Source organism: Plecotus auritus (genome assembly GCF_963455305.1).
Source record: "Plecotus auritus genome assembly, chromosome: 11".
NCBI classification, from domain to species: Eukaryota; Metazoa; Chordata; class Mammalia; order Chiroptera; family Vespertilionidae; genus Plecotus; species Plecotus auritus.
In genome coordinates, this window is record NC_137777.1 from 27,352,790 (window position 1) to 27,369,845 (window position 17,056).

General features: G+C 42.9%; 1 protein-coding gene across 1 annotated transcript in view; it reads left to right on the top strand.

The window, feature by feature from the left end:
• DEPTOR (DEP domain containing MTOR interacting protein) overlaps positions 1-2,537 on the top strand; it is a 148,463-nt gene extending 145,926 nt beyond the window's left edge. The window contains exon 9 of the mRNA XM_080647262.1: positions 1,225-2,537. Coding sequence (XP_080503388.1) covers positions 1,225-1,296 — 72 coding nt within the window. The 3' untranslated portion in view covers positions 1,297-2,537. The remainder of the gene's footprint in view (positions 1-1,224) is intronic.
• The last annotated feature ends 14,519 nt before the right edge of the window (positions 2,538-17,056 follow it).

Sequence of the window (17,056 nt, forward strand, 5' to 3'; positions counted from 1 at the left end):
GGTTTTCGTTCAGTCAGGCTGAGCTACATCAGTGGGAAAAACTGTATCTGGGGCTTTCCTTGCTTGGCATGGAATGGGAGGAGGTAGTACACCCTCTTATTTTTAAAGTACACATTGTTTCTCATCACCAACCATGATAACCCTCTCATTGATTTCTCTACACACTTAAGTCCACCTTCTTTGCTTTCCTGCTTCCTCTGAGAACTGGCTCACCCAGACTCCACACACTCCCATCTTAGTACAGAAATGGAAACAGAAGCATGAAATCAGAGCCTTTTTTTTTTCAGCTGTGAGAGACCATGTACATTTGCTGGTTCACTTCGTCATTTTATGGATTGAGAAAGAATCTTAGAAAAACTAATAATAATAATAGCTCCTATTGATTGCAGTCTAAATATTGGCCAGCTCTGCTAACAAATGTTTTCTATGGATGATCTCATTTCATCCTCAGTTGCATGAGGTAGGCTCCAGTAAAACCCTCATTTTATAGGCAAGGAACTCAGCTCTCTAGGGAGGTTAAGTTGGTGGCACAAGGTCACATACGGAGCCAAGTGATGGGGCCAGAATTGGAACCCAGTAGCTCTGACTACTAGTGGTGCCTTTCATGGCCACCCAGTTTGCCCAGGAGCACAAGGTCACACATGCAGGTAGGTGGTGGCTGAGAATCACTTTCTTGTTGCTGTGGGAGACCACACCCAGGAGACATTCCTCTTCCCTGGTGGCTGCCATTACATCCCCAGACATCAGGGGTTTCCCTTGCTTTCCTCTTTCTCAACATCCCTACCTATCATTTGGTTCATCCCTAGGGTTTCTCTTGCTCCCAAACTGGGGACGCAATGCCTATTTCCCCAGCTTCCTTCTGAGATACTTTCTGCAAGCAAACACCCAGACACCTTTACTTTCATGCATTTCATTTCATTTCATTCATTCAACACATAATATGGATGCTTCTTATTGCTATATCAAGTGTTCATCACTACAGGTGGTCAGCCAAAATGTAAACTTGCAAGTCTGGGAACTCTAGAGGATAAGAACTACCTCAGCGAATTCTGTATCTCCAGGATCTAACAAGGCACCCAGCTCACAATAACCTCCCAATGAATGTTTGTTATATAGAAGTATGTTTGTACAAATCCCTCCAATTTTACAATGCACTTTACTGAAATGGCAGTGAGCCTAGAATAGCAGCCTTGCTGATGACTTTTTTCCTGCCTCCTTTCTTAGATGGCCTGTGGAAGACACTCCCCCTTCCTGGAATCCTTGGAACAAGCTTGTGTGGATCTGAGGTTTCTCTAGATTCTGCAGTAAGGCCAGACTGACATCTGCTGGAGCACAGGAGACCTTCAGTCTGGCATCTTCCTTGGAGCTAAGAGAGAAGTGGGCTTACGGCAAGGACTGAGAGGCAAAGGGTCCTCCTTCTTTCAGAAGAAAACGGACCCACCGTAAAAGAAATCAAGGCAAATCTCCAGGACTCCAGGCTTCTAGAAATGATAGTTGTGATAGTTACTAAATGCCCTTTATGGGCCACACACATGCTACCTGTTTTATATACATTACTAAATCTTTACTTTATGCACATTATCCCCAGTAACCACTCTCAAATGCAAGTAAGCACCTGCTTTTTTTTTATTAAAAATTTTTAATGTGTCCCCCTTACATCTCATAATGTTTCATCAGCCCCACTTAACTTTTGACCTACATCCCTTACAACCTCCATCATGCAGAACAACTAGGTGATAAAGCCAGGGCTCTGTGGTAGAGCTGGACTTTTCACTCACATATGCATGTGCGCGCGCACACACACACACACACACACACACACACACACACACAGGAAAAGCAGCTTTCATCTGAATGTAGGATGAGAGTCGCTGGTATATTTTAATTCCTGACAAATTCTTCATCTTGCCATGTGTAGTGCTTCTCTTACACGAATCAGAAGTCAAGAAGGGTGTGTTCAAGTTTTCACTTAGAAATGTGAATATGTTATCTGGCTTTCAGGTCTAGCTCAACATTCTAGCTGAACTGCTGAGCATGGCAGAGCTTTCTCAGGAGAGAAAGTGGCTGTTAACAATCCAAGATTATTAGTGCCCAGAACAAGAGAAAGTCAATGGCTACACATTCTTACAGTTGCTTGACACAATGCACATAATTGTTAGAGGCCTTCCTGACTTCAGCTCCCAGCTGTGTGAAGCAGGAGCAGAAAGCACAGCCCCCCTTCAGCCATGTTCAGGCACAAGCTGAAGTACCCTCTTCTTACTCCTTGGAAGTGGCTCTGTTCACATCAATGGCATTGTACACGCCTTTGGATGTTGTCAACCTCTTAATATGACAGAAAGCAAGTCCAGAAACAAAGCATGCATTGGTGTGCCTGGCAAGTCTGGTGGGGTCAGAAAATGGGAAGGCTCTGTCAGGGCGGAGACCATCCCTTGCATGAAGAACAAAGTGCCTCTCATGTGCCTGCTGGAGTCTCCCCACTCCTGACCCCTGCCACCCCAAAGGGAATTATACTGCAAATATAAAAATAATGCTCACACAGCTTCTCAGTCAATTCTCTCCTTTGTTGGTGAAATGTTTCTTTACAGTTAGTGTCTGGAGTCTAGACTAAGTTCAAGTAGAACTTCCTTCTTTAAAAAAATGTATGCTGAGCTCGGCTGGTGTGGTTCAGTGGCTGAGTGTTGTCCCATGCACCAAGAGGTCGCTGGTAGGATTCCCAGTTAGGGCACATGATGGGGTTGTGGCTTGATCCCCGGTGGGGGGACCCGTGCAGGAGGCAGCAGATCGATGTTTCTCCTAGATGTTTCTATCTCTCTCTCCCTTCTCCCTCTCCCTTCCTCTCTTTCTAAAAAGAAACAAAAACATTGTGATTGGGAGTTAGAGTGCAATGTTATTTCCCTTTGATCTTCCTTGCCTTTTGTTCTTTTAACCACCAACTGACTTTCCCTCTCTCTTTCCTTCCCCATTTTGACTTAAAATCTGTTATTTCTTCTTATCAGCTCCGAGCAGCCTCGTCCAGCAGTTACTGAAGGTTGGCCTCTATCTCAGGAATGCTGGCTGGGATAGATGGGCAAATATAAACATGAGTGTGGGTGTGAAGCTGTGTAACTGACAGAGCAGGGGGTAATTCACATGGAGACGCTGTATCTTCTGGTGAGTCCATGGAGGATGACCAACAGAAAATAGAGCCTGAGATCAGCACCTAGGCAACAGAAAGATACATTGCTCTTGTAGGATCTGATAGAGATGGAGCCAAAAGTCATAATCTGCACAGGCAAGAAATGCATTAGAGGCAAAACTAAAGCCAGAAAGAGAGCACAAGACGTTTTGTCAGGAGTAATGTCATTCAGAACATCCTTCTACTCTGCATCAGCGAGGTGACATGTTGTGAATCATCCCTGGCTAAATTAAGTCACAGCATTCATGACAACTTCTCTGTATGCCCTTATAATGGTCTACTTCTTATTAACTCTATGTACTAGTATACAGTTGTTTTGTCTTAATGTTGAAGACCCTAGTTGACTCTGCTTGGTATACTCCATAATCCCCAGCATATAACTCTGTGACAGAATGATTTATCTTCAAACATGTGAGTTAGAGATAGTATTAGGGTTCTATTTTAATATCCTAACTTGGGTAGTACCCCTGTCAAACGTGAAATGCACAAAAAATGAAATGAATAATTATCAGCACCAGTCATTTCCACAACATGTATCTATCTAATTTTGTGCAGTTATATGTATCATGGTGCCCTAGTCTCTCCTAGTGAAAGAATGGGAGTTAAATCATTACCAAACCCAAGTTAAATCAAAACTCTCTTCCAGGACTTTTAATTTTTAGCAGAATGATGCAAGGATAGAAAAAACACACAAAACAAACAAATAGTTGAAGTTCATTAACCCAGGTTGTCTCTCAGGTCTACCCTGGCTCCTTTCTTCTCTAAACTTGGTCCCAGCGCCTTGCTGATGAACTCTGTCAGCTATGCTGACCTTTGGTGAAGTGTGGAGTAAGGGGTCTAGATCAGGACAAGGTGGTTGGGTAATCCTGGAAGAGCCCAAGGTGTCAATTCCACCTTGGGAGCAAGTGGAAACCAAGAACCAGAAATAGAATCAGGTTTCTGCCAGAGAGTTCAAGCAAGAGGAAGTAATCAGACTTAGGAGTTGTACTGTGGAAAGATTTCATGATTAATTTAGAAGAGAGTGATGGAGAATTCAGAGTGATTTTTTGGTTGCAAGTGACAAAACCAGCTTGAACTAACTTTAGGGGGGAAAGAAGACTTTGTTGTTCTATTGGACTACATGCAATAGGAATAGTAATTATACAACTTATCATCCACCTGAAACACTTCTGAGATGGAAAGGGGGAGCTGTAAATGATGAAGCTGGGGCAGCAGGTGTAATCTGAGATGGCCTTAGGCAAACTGGGATGTCTGCTTATCCCAGAGTTAGGAAATCAGGATGAATTTTCTCCGCGTTCTCCTTCTCTTGAGTGGGCTTCCTTCCCATAAGCTTATGTACCAGGGAAGGGACACAGCTGCTGGAAGATTCAGGCTCAAGTTCTTACAGCTTAATAATTAGAGAGGAAAGGACACTCTTCCATCTGCTCTAGTGAACTTTTCTGCCCTAGAATTCCAAGTAGTCTGGCCTATGTCACATGACCATCCCTGAACCGATCTTTGTGAACAAGTAATGAGCCCTATCATTGGTTCACCTTGGGTCATGTGCCCTTTCCTGTGTTGAAGACATAGAAACACTATGAATCAACAGTCCCAATAGTGTAAAGCAGCATTTTCCCAAAGAGAAGAGCTATTCTGGAACACAAAACCATACATATCCACGGTGACGGCCTTTTATAGAGTGCCTGCTGCCAAGTCCACGGACAGTATGGGAGCATAAAACACAGCTGTCAGATGCTGGAAAGTGGGTTAAACCATGAACTCTGCAACTCTGGAAACCCTTTGCAATCCACTTTAACAAACTGGATTGCTCCATCCCTATAGTCTTACTTTTTTTGTTGTTGTTGTTGATAGTATTACAGATATCTCCCATTCCCCCCCTTCCCTTCTTCTATCCATTCCCTACCTCCCCCCCACCCTTTCAGGTCTTCACTACCCTATTGCCCATAACCATAGGCTATGCATACACACTGAGTGGCCAGATTATTATGATCTCTGAATGCATAATAATCTGGCCGCCACTCAGTGTATATCCTCTATAATAAAAGGCTAATATGCAAATTGTCCCCTTGACCAGGAGTTCAACCAGCAGGCAGGCCGGCCAACCGCCCATGTCCCCTCCCCCTGGCCAGGCTGGCGGACCCCACCCATGCACGAATTCATGCACCGGACCTCTAATATATATATATATATATATATATATATATATTTAGAGATCATAATAATCTGGCCACTCAGTGTAAGTATGTAAGTGCTTTGATTTATCTCTTCTTGTCCCCCTCAACCCCACATCAAGGGCTCTATCCCTTTATAGTGTAGTGTCTAATAGTCCAGTAGAGACATGGGAAGCCCGGGAACTTGAAGTTCCTGTGAGCTTCTAGCGCCTCACAAATAAGTGAACTTACCCCCAAAAAGCCATTGGCAGAGAAATAAAGGCACTGGACACCTCAAGTGTGAAATGGGGACTTAGAGAACAGAAAGGAAAGTGAAGACTCCATAGAAAAGGGCTGCCAGAGAGGATGCTAGAGGTGGACTTCCCTTCCTTCCCAGCTTGGCCAAGCTCCCAGTTCTGCCGCTTCTGCTGCTGTTTCAGCCCCATTGTTAGAAAGCACGACCGATATGATGAAACTTGAAAGAGAGAGACGCTACCTTCTGCCGCCCTGGGATGACCCTCTCCACATTGCAGAGGAACTCTTGGAGTGAAAGCCAACGAGCAGCCTGCTTTGTCCCCAGCACAGCCCATCCCCAGGAGAGAAAGGAGTGGATAAAAGTGTGGAGAGCTGACTGGGTGACTGTGGGCTCCCACACAAAGAAGCCACTCAGCCCAGCAGTGCTGTGGGGGGGGTGGGGGGGGGAGAGGGGGCAGGGGAGACTGCGGGCAGCAGAATGCAATTTCACAGTGTTTACTGCAGAGCACTCGCTAACCTCAAAGTCATCTGCACCTTTCAGAAAACGGCAGCCGCAACTCTAACAAATAACCCACCAGCTCAGCCCAGGCCCTGTTGGAGCAGATAGGGTGCTCCTGGCCCCTGCACTGCGCAGCGGGGAGGGGATGCCCCTGGAAGCAGCCAGCGGGGCTGAAAACGCTGAAGAAGCTATAAGCATTCCTCCTTGGAGCTCCACATTATAAATGGGAGATTCCACAATGGGCTATTAATAGGTACATTCCCTCTTGCTGGGCTGAAAATCCTGAAAGTCACAGGAAATTCTTCGTGGGCCTAAAAGGTCAGTGAATAAGCAAACATTAACATCTGGTTCAGGATAAGTAGCTAATGAGCTATGTCGTAGCCCACCTTGGCCCAGAGCTCAGGGCCAGGAAACAGATTACTGGGGGTTGATAAAGTCATTTCATATTGCCCATCTCATTTTGTTCATTTGTTCTTTCAAATGTTTTCTTTTCTTTCTCGAGACAGAATATTACTTTCTTAACTTTTAATTCAAGTACTGTATGTGGTGGCTGCTGGGAGTGCTGGTGGCCCATAGCTCTCAGCTGAGCCCCTCCCCAGCACAAGCCCTCTGCTACAGAGCTGCCTGGCATCATTCACAGTAGCCGAAGTATGCAAACAACCAGGTGTCTGTCAGCAAATGAATGGATCAAGGAACTGTGGTATATACCTAAAATGGCAAACCATTCAGCCTTTAAAGAAGAAATTCTGCCACTTGCCACAAGATAGATGAAACTGGCAGGCATTACGCTAAATGAGTAAGCCAAAGAGAGATGGATGCTACTTGGTATCCCCCTTATGTGGAAGCTAAAAAAGAAAAAGAAAAAAAAAAAGTCGAACTCATAGAAACAGAAAATAGAAAAGTGTTTACCAGAGACTGGGGTGGGAGAGATAGGAAGAGGTTGATAAAAGCATGGGCACTTTTAGTTATAAGATGAATAAGATCTAAGGATCTAGTATATGACCTGGTGACTATAGTTGGTATCACTGTATTGTACAATTGAAATTTGCTGCAAGGGTAGGATTTAAATGCTCTCACAAAAATAATTAATTAATTAATTAATTAAAGGGTAAGAGAGAGAGAGAGAAAGAAACCTGCCTCATTCAAGGTCATGCCGCCTTCCCTGGGAGCAGTCCATGTCTTTAAACAAAGGACCGATCTGCTTAACAGAACATACACATAGTCTTGAGGAGACCCTTCTCAAAAGAGAATATGTGGTCAGTTTGGGTATATAAGTGCCTGACACTATCACTCCAATCTGGGATGTCTCTAAAGGGCCAGCCTAACTCCAGAGCTCCCTGTGGGATTGGCCGACACCTTTGTTTCAACTGCTTCCCAGTCACCTATTCTCTCTGCTCCATCATGCCTTGACCCTCACAAATATGTCCCTGAGAGCACCCACCCTAAAAAAACTTACAAATCTCATTTCCGAACCTGCTTCTAGATAACCTGACCCCTGATAGCACATGACATAAACATAGAAAAGTGCACTCACTGGTCATACTGCACAGCTCCATGTATTTTTTTACAAACGGAGCACACTTGTATAACCATCACTCAAATCAAGAAATATCCCACGTGCTCTCTTCCCATCATGGAGGGGAAGTAGTATCACTTCTGTCAGCGTAGATTTGCTTTGTCTTTTAGTACTTTATCTAAATGCTATCGCATAGCATCTACCCTTTTGTCTGTCTCTGTTGCTCAACATTTTGTGAGGTTTATTCATGTTGTTACATGAGGTTGTACTTAATCATTCCCATCCCTGTATAGTATTCCATTGTGAAAATATAACACGATTTATTTTTCTATTCTGGTTGATGGGTAGTTCCAGTTTAAGGCCATTATGAATGGCACTGCAGTGAACATTCTAGAATATGTTTTCGGATGGGCTTAACCACTCATTACTATAGGGAACTGCATGAATTTAGTTTTAGTAGATACCGTCAAATAGCATTCCAAAGTGATTGTCCAAATTATATTGCCACTTGCAGTGCATGAGCATTCAGACCAACACTTGATCTTGTTCATCCTTGGCCACTGTAGTGAACATGTGTTGATAGTAAATTGTGATTTTAATTTCTACTTCCAGGGAGGCCAAGGAAGCTGAGCACATTTTCAAATGTTTATTGGCCATTTGGATATTCTCCTTTGAGAATGGCTGTTCAAGTCTTGGCCCATTTTCTGCTGGGGTGTCCAGAAAATCCTTTCTTTACTGTTGGGAGACCCTATAGGTCATCTTTGGCAGAGATGGACAGAGGACTAGTTTTTGTCCGAGGACACAGTAAGGGACAGACGAAGAAAGCACACAGGAATAGGCAGGAGATGATCAGCATGGGCTTCAATGCTGCTAGAAAAGGGAGGTCGACATGGGACCCGTCACAGCAGCAGTACCATAGACTCATGGGGGGAAAGTAAATTGAGGGGGGGGTCGAGGAAGCTGAGGACAAAGACAGGGTCCACCTGTTGGATGCAGGAAAGCCAAAGTGGTGGCGTTGAGGGGGTGTCAGCAAGAGTCACAAGAATCCACGCAACTATGAGACTCTGCGTACAAGAGAAATGTTATTTATGATTGTCTGAAAAGTTAGGAAAGGCTATTTTCTGGGTAGCATCCAAAAAGAGGTTGGAATCAAACAGAATGGTTTTTGTTAGTCATGTGTATCCAGGCAGAGACCAGTAATGGGTAGCATGGTTTAGAGCAGACCAAGAGTGTGCAATCTTGTTACAAGTTCATTCAACCACCACATGTAAGAAATAACAAGGGCAGAGTGACCTAGAGCACAAAACATCATTACCCAGGCAGCACCGTTCCTGGGCAGCAGCCCACAACCTCACACAGCAGGAGGGCCCCAGGTCAGCTCTTCTACAACTGCAACCTCTTGCTGCCTGTCTAAGAAATCAGCCCTCCTCGCTCCCTAGCTCTAGACCTGTCATTACCTGCCCCAGGGAAATGTGAATTTGCTCTGGATCCTGCTTTTCAGTTAGTTTGACCTGAAAGGGGTTCTTCATGCTGGATCTTGGTCCCCATGGTTGACCCTAGAACCTAGGACCTGCTTTGTCCTTTTCAGATCCCCATCTAAGGACACGTGCTCAGAAGACCTCCTTACTGTTTGGCAAGAATAGGCTGTCTTAGGAGATCTTTCATTTTAGAGATGGGGCCACGGCGGAGAAAGGAGGTACTTTCCACAAACCTAGTCTAGCCAGTGGATCCTGCAGGACCCTTGTGCCCATCAGTCAGTAGGTAGGGACTGTAGAAAACATTACTTTCATTTATTCACTCAGTGATATTTTTACTGTGCATCTGCTATGTGCTTGGTGATGTGCACCCTGGAGACACAGCAGGGAACGAGACAGACAGACTGTCTTCATGGAGCATTGATTGTGCTGATGCCATGACCTTGCATTTTATGAGGTTTTGTAGTTTTGAAGCTATTTTCACAAGATCATCCCCAAAGCAGGGGTTTATGGTAAAGAATTGGCTTGAAGTCTAATGTGTGTTTGAATTCTAGTCCTCACACTGTGACCTCAGATGAATTACTTGACCTCTTTCGGCCTCAGCATCTTAATTCTAAAGCAAGAGCATTGAACTAGACGATCTCTCAGGGCTCTTTCAGTTCTAATCTTTTTAATGATACGTAATATATAACTTAAAACTGCAATCTATATCCCCGGCTATCAAATTTCTTAATTATAACATATAGGAAAATATACATTTTGCATCATGACCCAGAACCCCCACATGTAGATGACTGAAATACAGGTTTTACAGAGCATGTTGAAGCGATCAGATCCAATTGACTGCATTGCAGTAATAAGCAATTCTCAAACCTTAAAGCAACAACGATTTTGTTCTGGTTCATGACATGTGCATCCTGAGTTGGCTGGGGACGCTGCTCTACTATGTCCTCTTTCCAGGACTCAGGTGGATGGGGCAGCCTTCATTTCAAAGGTCACAGTCATGTTGACAGAGGAAAAGAGAGCATGACAAACCTCACAGTGGCATTTAAAACTTGGACCTGGAGTGGCACAAGTCACTGCTGCTCACATTTCTTTGGCTAAGTCAGTTGGACACACCTAACTTCAAGGGGATGGGAAAGTGCAATTATACCATGTGCCTGAGGGAAAGAACCAAAAATATATGGTGAACAGCATGAATGACTTCCATAAATTCATACTGTGATAGTTAATTTTGTGTGTCAACTTGGCTGGGCCAAGGTGCCCAGATATTTGGTTAAATATGATTCCAGATGTTTTTGTGAGGTTGTTTTTTTTATGAGATTTGTATTTAAATCAGAGGACTTTGAGTAAAGCAGATTCTCTCCATAATGGGGTGGGCCTCATCTAACCAGATGAAGATCTGAATACAACAAAAGGCTGACCATTCCCTGAGCGAGAGAGAATTTAGCCAACAGACAACCTTTGGATTTGGAATGCAACATTGGCTCTTCCTGGGTTTCCAGCCTGCTGGCCCATCCTGCAGACGTTAGACTTGCCAGCCTTCAAAATCACAGGAGCCATTTCATTAAAATAACTTTTCTCTATCATCTATCTATCTATCTATCTATCTATCTATCTATCTATCTATCTATCTATCTATATCTCTCTATCTCTATTTCTATTTCTATCTCTATCTCTCTCCATTTGTATATCCTATTGGTTCTGTTATTCTGGAGGACTCTGATTGGTATACATCCCCATACTATACAAGAATTGTTCTGGTTCTGATGGTTTTGTGTGTGTGTGTTTGCCAGTTCAATAGAGTTCTATTCTATCCTATTTCATTAAAAAAAAAAAATCATAGTCACAGTCCAATCAATCAATTTCAAACTCACCCATTGATCACAATCATAAACTTAAAAAATGCTGGCTTATTTTCAATTGTAAGTGAACTAGTTAATAGTAAGGCTTGATTTTAGTCAATCAGAGATTATTTTACTGGTTTTACACAGAAAATGTTATAGTGTCCATGTTTCTGCTCAAAGAGAAAGCAAAACAAGATGTCCCTTGCTGTATTTTAACATACTTAAAGGCGCTCTTCTCACCCCAGAAAGCCAGCTCTCACACACTCACTGATACAGCAGGAACAGGTTCTGGGTCTGGCAGAACAGGTGCAAACCCCAGTGATTGAAGTGAGCAGATGTCCGGAGTCAGGTTATACTATTTAGCAAACAAAGAAAAGCCATCCCTAGGACAGTGGTCGGCAAACTCATTAGTCAACAGAGCCAAATATCAACAGTACAACGATTGAAATTTCTTTTGAGAGCCAAATTTTTTTAACTTAAACTTCTTCTAATGCCACTTCTTCAAAATAGACTCACCCAGGCTGTGGTATTTTGTGGAAGAGCCACACTCAAGGGGCCAAAGAGCCGCATGTGGCTTGCGAGCCGCAGTTTGCCGAGCACTGCCCTAGGATAATGGATGTTATGGATTGAATTGTTAGGAAATCCCCAGATTTTAGGAAACAATAATAGAACTTGTGGGGACAGACTGAACCCACACTCTAGAATGAGAATTATTTACAGGGAATTATATAGTCAGATTTTACTATGCAATGATATTCTGCCAGAGAATACCAATTACTCCTCACCGAAGAAGTGCCGAAAATCATTATTATTTTGTGTAAGTCTGTCCCAACAAAACCTATTGTTCTTGCATAAAGTCCTGAGTTGGACACTCTAGGAATTATCATAAATAGATATAATATCTATGGACAGGTAGGTAATGTCTATTACCTACCTGAAATAGATACATTCAGGTACAGAGTAGGGCAAACCACACTTGACATGGCCAATGCATACAGGCCATGCTGCTGCATACTGCACAACTGTACAGGACACACGCACACAAACTTTGAGGAATGGTGCCCCCTAGAGTTGTGTCACGTGGTGGCCTTGGCCAGGGAAGCAGTCTCCCATATAGAATGTGCTCTATAGGAACGGTTGCCAACCTTTCGGACCTCATGGACTACCAGCGGTCCACGGACTACCTGCTCTATAGGGCCTTTCCCCTTTGGATCTACCAGGCAACCAAAACTCTCAGCACAAGGTGATAAACTCAAAAAATATTACTTGATTCTACTTTCAGATGAATAAAACGAGGCTTTGTGAAACTGGTAGGGGACACCACCGAAGTGTTACAGGTGAAAGAGACAAAGCCATTCCAGTCGTTTACACTAATGCTCTTCCGACTGCTCATGACTTCTCTGAAGGCATTTCACTTCTGATTTAAGAACAATACCAACCAACCAAGCAAACAACGCAAATAAAAAAAATGACAATATCTGAGGCCATGCAATCATTGGAATCCATACTCGCAATATGTGGCTGAACATAGGTGTCTGAAAGTAGAAGAAATGTCTAAATTCTTAGTGAATGGAACAGTTCGGTTTCAGGGAACCTGGGCTGACTTAGGATAAACCTGAGTACAGTGATTAAAAATGGCATCTCCAGGAGCTCCTGCTTCATATGAAAAACCCTGGGAGCAAAAAAGGAGTCCTAAAATCCCGAAGCTTCTCCCACCAGGCCTGAAGCCTGGGGTTGTCTTTGCACTTTCAGCTTCCCAGTGGGTCAGAAGACCCCTGAAGGCTTGGGTCTGCCTGTTGCCTTGCTGTTTACTTAGGACAGGTCAGGACCAAGAGCCACATCATTTAAAACCAGTGAAAAGTAGCAAGCAATTTATCAAGCCTATCAAAAAGGTGAGAAACATTGACAAGATTAATGAAGCTGCCTCCCTTTTGCTGAATGCAGCCCTGCCAGGTGGAGAGGTGAAGGTCAGCTGTGAAAAGGAGAGAAGGGCAGGTCTGGGGCTGGGTTGCAGCTGTGTCTGGATCCTGGATTCTGCATTTGTGGGAGAGGATTCTGCACCACCATCTTTCTGCACTGAGAAGACAGGTGAGAGAAATTCAGGTGGGTCCTGGTCCATGGAGACTTTCTGTGTTTTGAAGAGAGGCTAACCTGAAATGCCTAAATGACATGTGGATAAGGGAAATGCATGGAGTGGCAGGGACTGAGGCAGAGTGAGCGGTGGGGGTACGGTTACTGGAGAATGCATGCGCCACCTGACGCATTAATTCACATCATTGCTTGTTTTAGAACAGAATCGAACAAAATCACCACACTAACAAGACAAAACACCTCCGCAGGCCCAATGCTGCTGCACACACATTTACATCCCTGACTGAGAGCGTCAGAAGCTGGCAAGCTCTATGCCTCCATATCTTCTGAAGGTCAAGGTCCTGCCATTCTATGTTCCTTCTACTTGGCACTTCAGCCTTGCTCAGAAGAACAGTCTTGTTCAGGCAGTGTCCCCAAGAACATGGTAATAGTTCTTTCTGGAGACGAGGGTTAAGGGAATCAATCATATTGATTCGCCCCAGGCATGGCTATTTAGTAGATTAGGGTTTAGAATCTATACCAGTAAATATCAATTAAGGATGATTTTGTATTGATGAGCACAATCTGGGTATGAAAATGTGTTGATCTCTAGTTATTTAAACTTTGTATCTTTTAGCAAGGTGAAGCCATTCAGCCAATAATTGCAGGTAACACTTATTGTCCTTGCTATGAGTCAGACATCATATACTTCACCTGGACTCTCTCATTCTGTCTCATTTAATACTTGCAACAACCCTCTAAGGTGGGTATTGTGATTATCCTCATTTTAAGATATGAGAATGCTGAGGTACAGAGAAGTTAAGTAACTTTTTTTGCTGTTGTATTTATTTATTTATTTATTTATTTTGGGTGGGGGAGAGATATGTAAGAGAGAAACATAGATCGGCTGCCTCCCACACACACCCTGACCAGGGACTGAGCTCACAACCTGGGCACCTGGGCATGTGCCCTGACCGGGAATGGAACCAGTGACCTTTCGGTGCATGGAACAATGGTCAACCAACTGAGCCACACTGGCTAGGGCTTAAGTAACTTTTTAAAGTCACACATTAAATGGCAGAGATGGGATTTGAGCCCAGTTGATTTCATCATCTTCAGGAACAGGTGTCAGTCAGCTACGCCCTGATCTGCATCTAGAGTGAAGGGAGACTTTGTCATGGTCTTTTGGTGAGAAGTCAATCATTTTTAGCCCAAGGTAAGTGTTCTTTAACCCGGAATACCCCTGGAGACAACATGGGGCGAAAAAACAATCCACAGCGAGGAAACAAGCTGTGGTCCTTGTTTTGCCACTCTTGACCTCTGTAGTTTAAGGAAACCTAAAGGGTCTTGATAACCTCTTTGAACTTTAGCTTTCTCATTGGATGATAAAATGCTCCCTTTGAGATCCATTCTTACTATGTATCTTTTTAAAAAATCGCTCCTTCAGCAGTCTTCGTTTATAATGTTATAAAATGCTGCCCCCTTGTGGTTTCTCAGGGTTCATCTAGTTTATAAAATATTTTTAATTCTTAATTTTTTATTAAAAAATTCTTAATTTAAAAATTGATCTGCTATGCTCAGCTTCCACTAGACTAAATATTCCTGATACTTTGCATATGAAAAGTAAAGTCCCTTTCTAAAGGCCAACACCATTCCATTAAAGTGGTCATCCTTTCTTTTGGAATGCTGAGGCCACTCAGGTGAACTCTCCTGTTACAGCCCATATATCACTAGGGGACACCTAGTCCTTGGGGAATTGTGAAAAACACAGTCCAGGGCCTAGGAGCACATAAGGACTTTAAAATGGTTCCCACTGTTCAGTTCCCTCAGTGAAACTCAGCGTGGAATAGTTTTTAAAGGAATGTTTTAATAGAAGTATAACATACATACAGAAAAATACACAAATCGTAAGTGTACAGCTCAGTCAATTATCAAAAAATAAACCCAATTCTATAACCAAGACCTGAGTCAGGGGAAGGGATATTGTCAAGGTTGCAGGAGTCTCTCTAGGTCCCCTTCCTAATCTCTACTCATTTCTTTCTTCCCAAATGTAACCATTCTCTTGACTTCTAATACCATAGATTCATGAGTTAAAGGTGAGGGAAGCATTCTATGCCCTGACCTGGGTTGTGTAGGGAGAGACCACAGGGATATATTACATATATAAAATACATTGAGCTCTATACTTAAGATTTGTGTACTTTGCTGCATGCAAACAATACCTCAGTAATTTATTTCAGATTTTCTAGTTGTTCTTAGTGGTAGAGCTGCTTTATTTTAGGACTATGCTATTATTCTGACCCACTTTATATAGAATTTCTTAGAGACCTTGCTTCCTTTTACCTTCACGGATATTGAAGATTTAGATATGTAATGTGTGTAATATTCACATCCTAAGGATTCTACACAAGCAGTTAAAGACAGTATTTAATCACAAAAGGTCAAGAAGCTTTTATCTGCATGAGAAGCTTTTTTAAAAATGTGGACAAACAGAGCAAACGTGTCTTTTTTGTATTGATACCGTAGTTTGGAGAAGTATTGAGCAAAACATAATTTTTTTGTAGAAAATAAACCCATGAATATTTAAAAGCTAATTTCAGAAAATGAAATTGCTGGAAATAGCTTATGCAAATGATGTAGGTAGGTTTTAACCCAGTACTGGGGTGTGAAATACATTGAGCGAGTTAAAACCAGAACCAGGAAAAGAAGAAATAGAATAGACTAAAAATTACCTATTTGCACAGAGTAAAAGTGGGTATTGAGTTGTGAAGTTTTTCTTGATAAGTACGTGTGTTCGAGTGTATGTGTGTACAGAATCATAATGTAAATTTTCTTATCGTGCTGAGATGGTTTGGAAAACATGGATAGGTATGGTGACGGTATGATGTATTTCAAAAACAAAACATGTTTTTGGAGTCAGAGACATCTCAGTTCAAATATTTGCCCGACTATAATTTTTGTGAGAACCTACGTCTAGTCCACTTGTTCACATGCTGCTCTTCAATGGGAGAATCTTGTGGAAAAGCTTTAGAGAGTCCCTGGTATTTTCTTTTCATAAGGAAGCCCCTGTCTCTTTAAGGCTTACAAAACATCCCTGAAATGCATGTGCTCCTAGCATGCTTCTTTGCGTGATGGACTGGACCCCACAGACCTTTGCACCTGGTTCTTAAGTATCATCTATCACAGCATCTCTCTCACTCTTCCCACACCTGGGAGAATCTGGAGATTGTTGAGGGACTGAAGCGAACACTTGAGTCCGAGTTTGACACATCGTTGGTATAGAAAATGTTTAGCCTCAGAATCATTTCTTTGCAGATGGTTCATACCTGAGAACTGACTAAGAGCCCATGCTTTAGGGAGATTCTCGCAAAGGGGTCGTCTGGTCATGGTGAAATGGAAAACAAACTCTGAAGGAATCTGAACTCCCTTTGGCAAGCACCATCCATTTTCGCAGGCTCGCTGCCCAAACGAGATTCAGTCCGCCTCTTGCAGGTGTCTCCCTGGGAGTCATTTCATGGCAGAAGTGTGGGCTGGGGAAGACGTGGCTCAGAATCAGGACAGGCTGAGGATGGGCGGAGACCGGGCTCCCTAAGGCTTCCCAACCTCTCCGTTCGCAGCCAGGCCCCTCTTCCCTGGTGCTTTGCCTGCTACCCCTGGAGCAGGGAACATTTTTAAATGCCTTCAAACTCCAAAAAGACATACACATAAATGTAAAAAAAATACAAAACCTGAGTAAAAATTATAAAAACAAGGCATATTAGCAATAGAGAGAAACAAAAAGAAGGAAATGTATGTATTATCTCACCACCACCCCCGGCATGGTTTACACCTTGGTATATATTCTTCCAGACTTTCAATATAATTTAAGACACAATTTGTTTGCCATACTGTTAGGATTATCTCTGTCATTTAAACTTCACACAGAGCCATGATAATCCCTTAGGATAACTCTTACAAGGGTAATTACTATATTTCTTGAGTCAAACCATATACATATTTTAAGGTCCCTTTTTTTTCTTAAAAAAGGATTTTTTAATTGATTTTGAGAGAGAGAGAAATGTCGATGTGA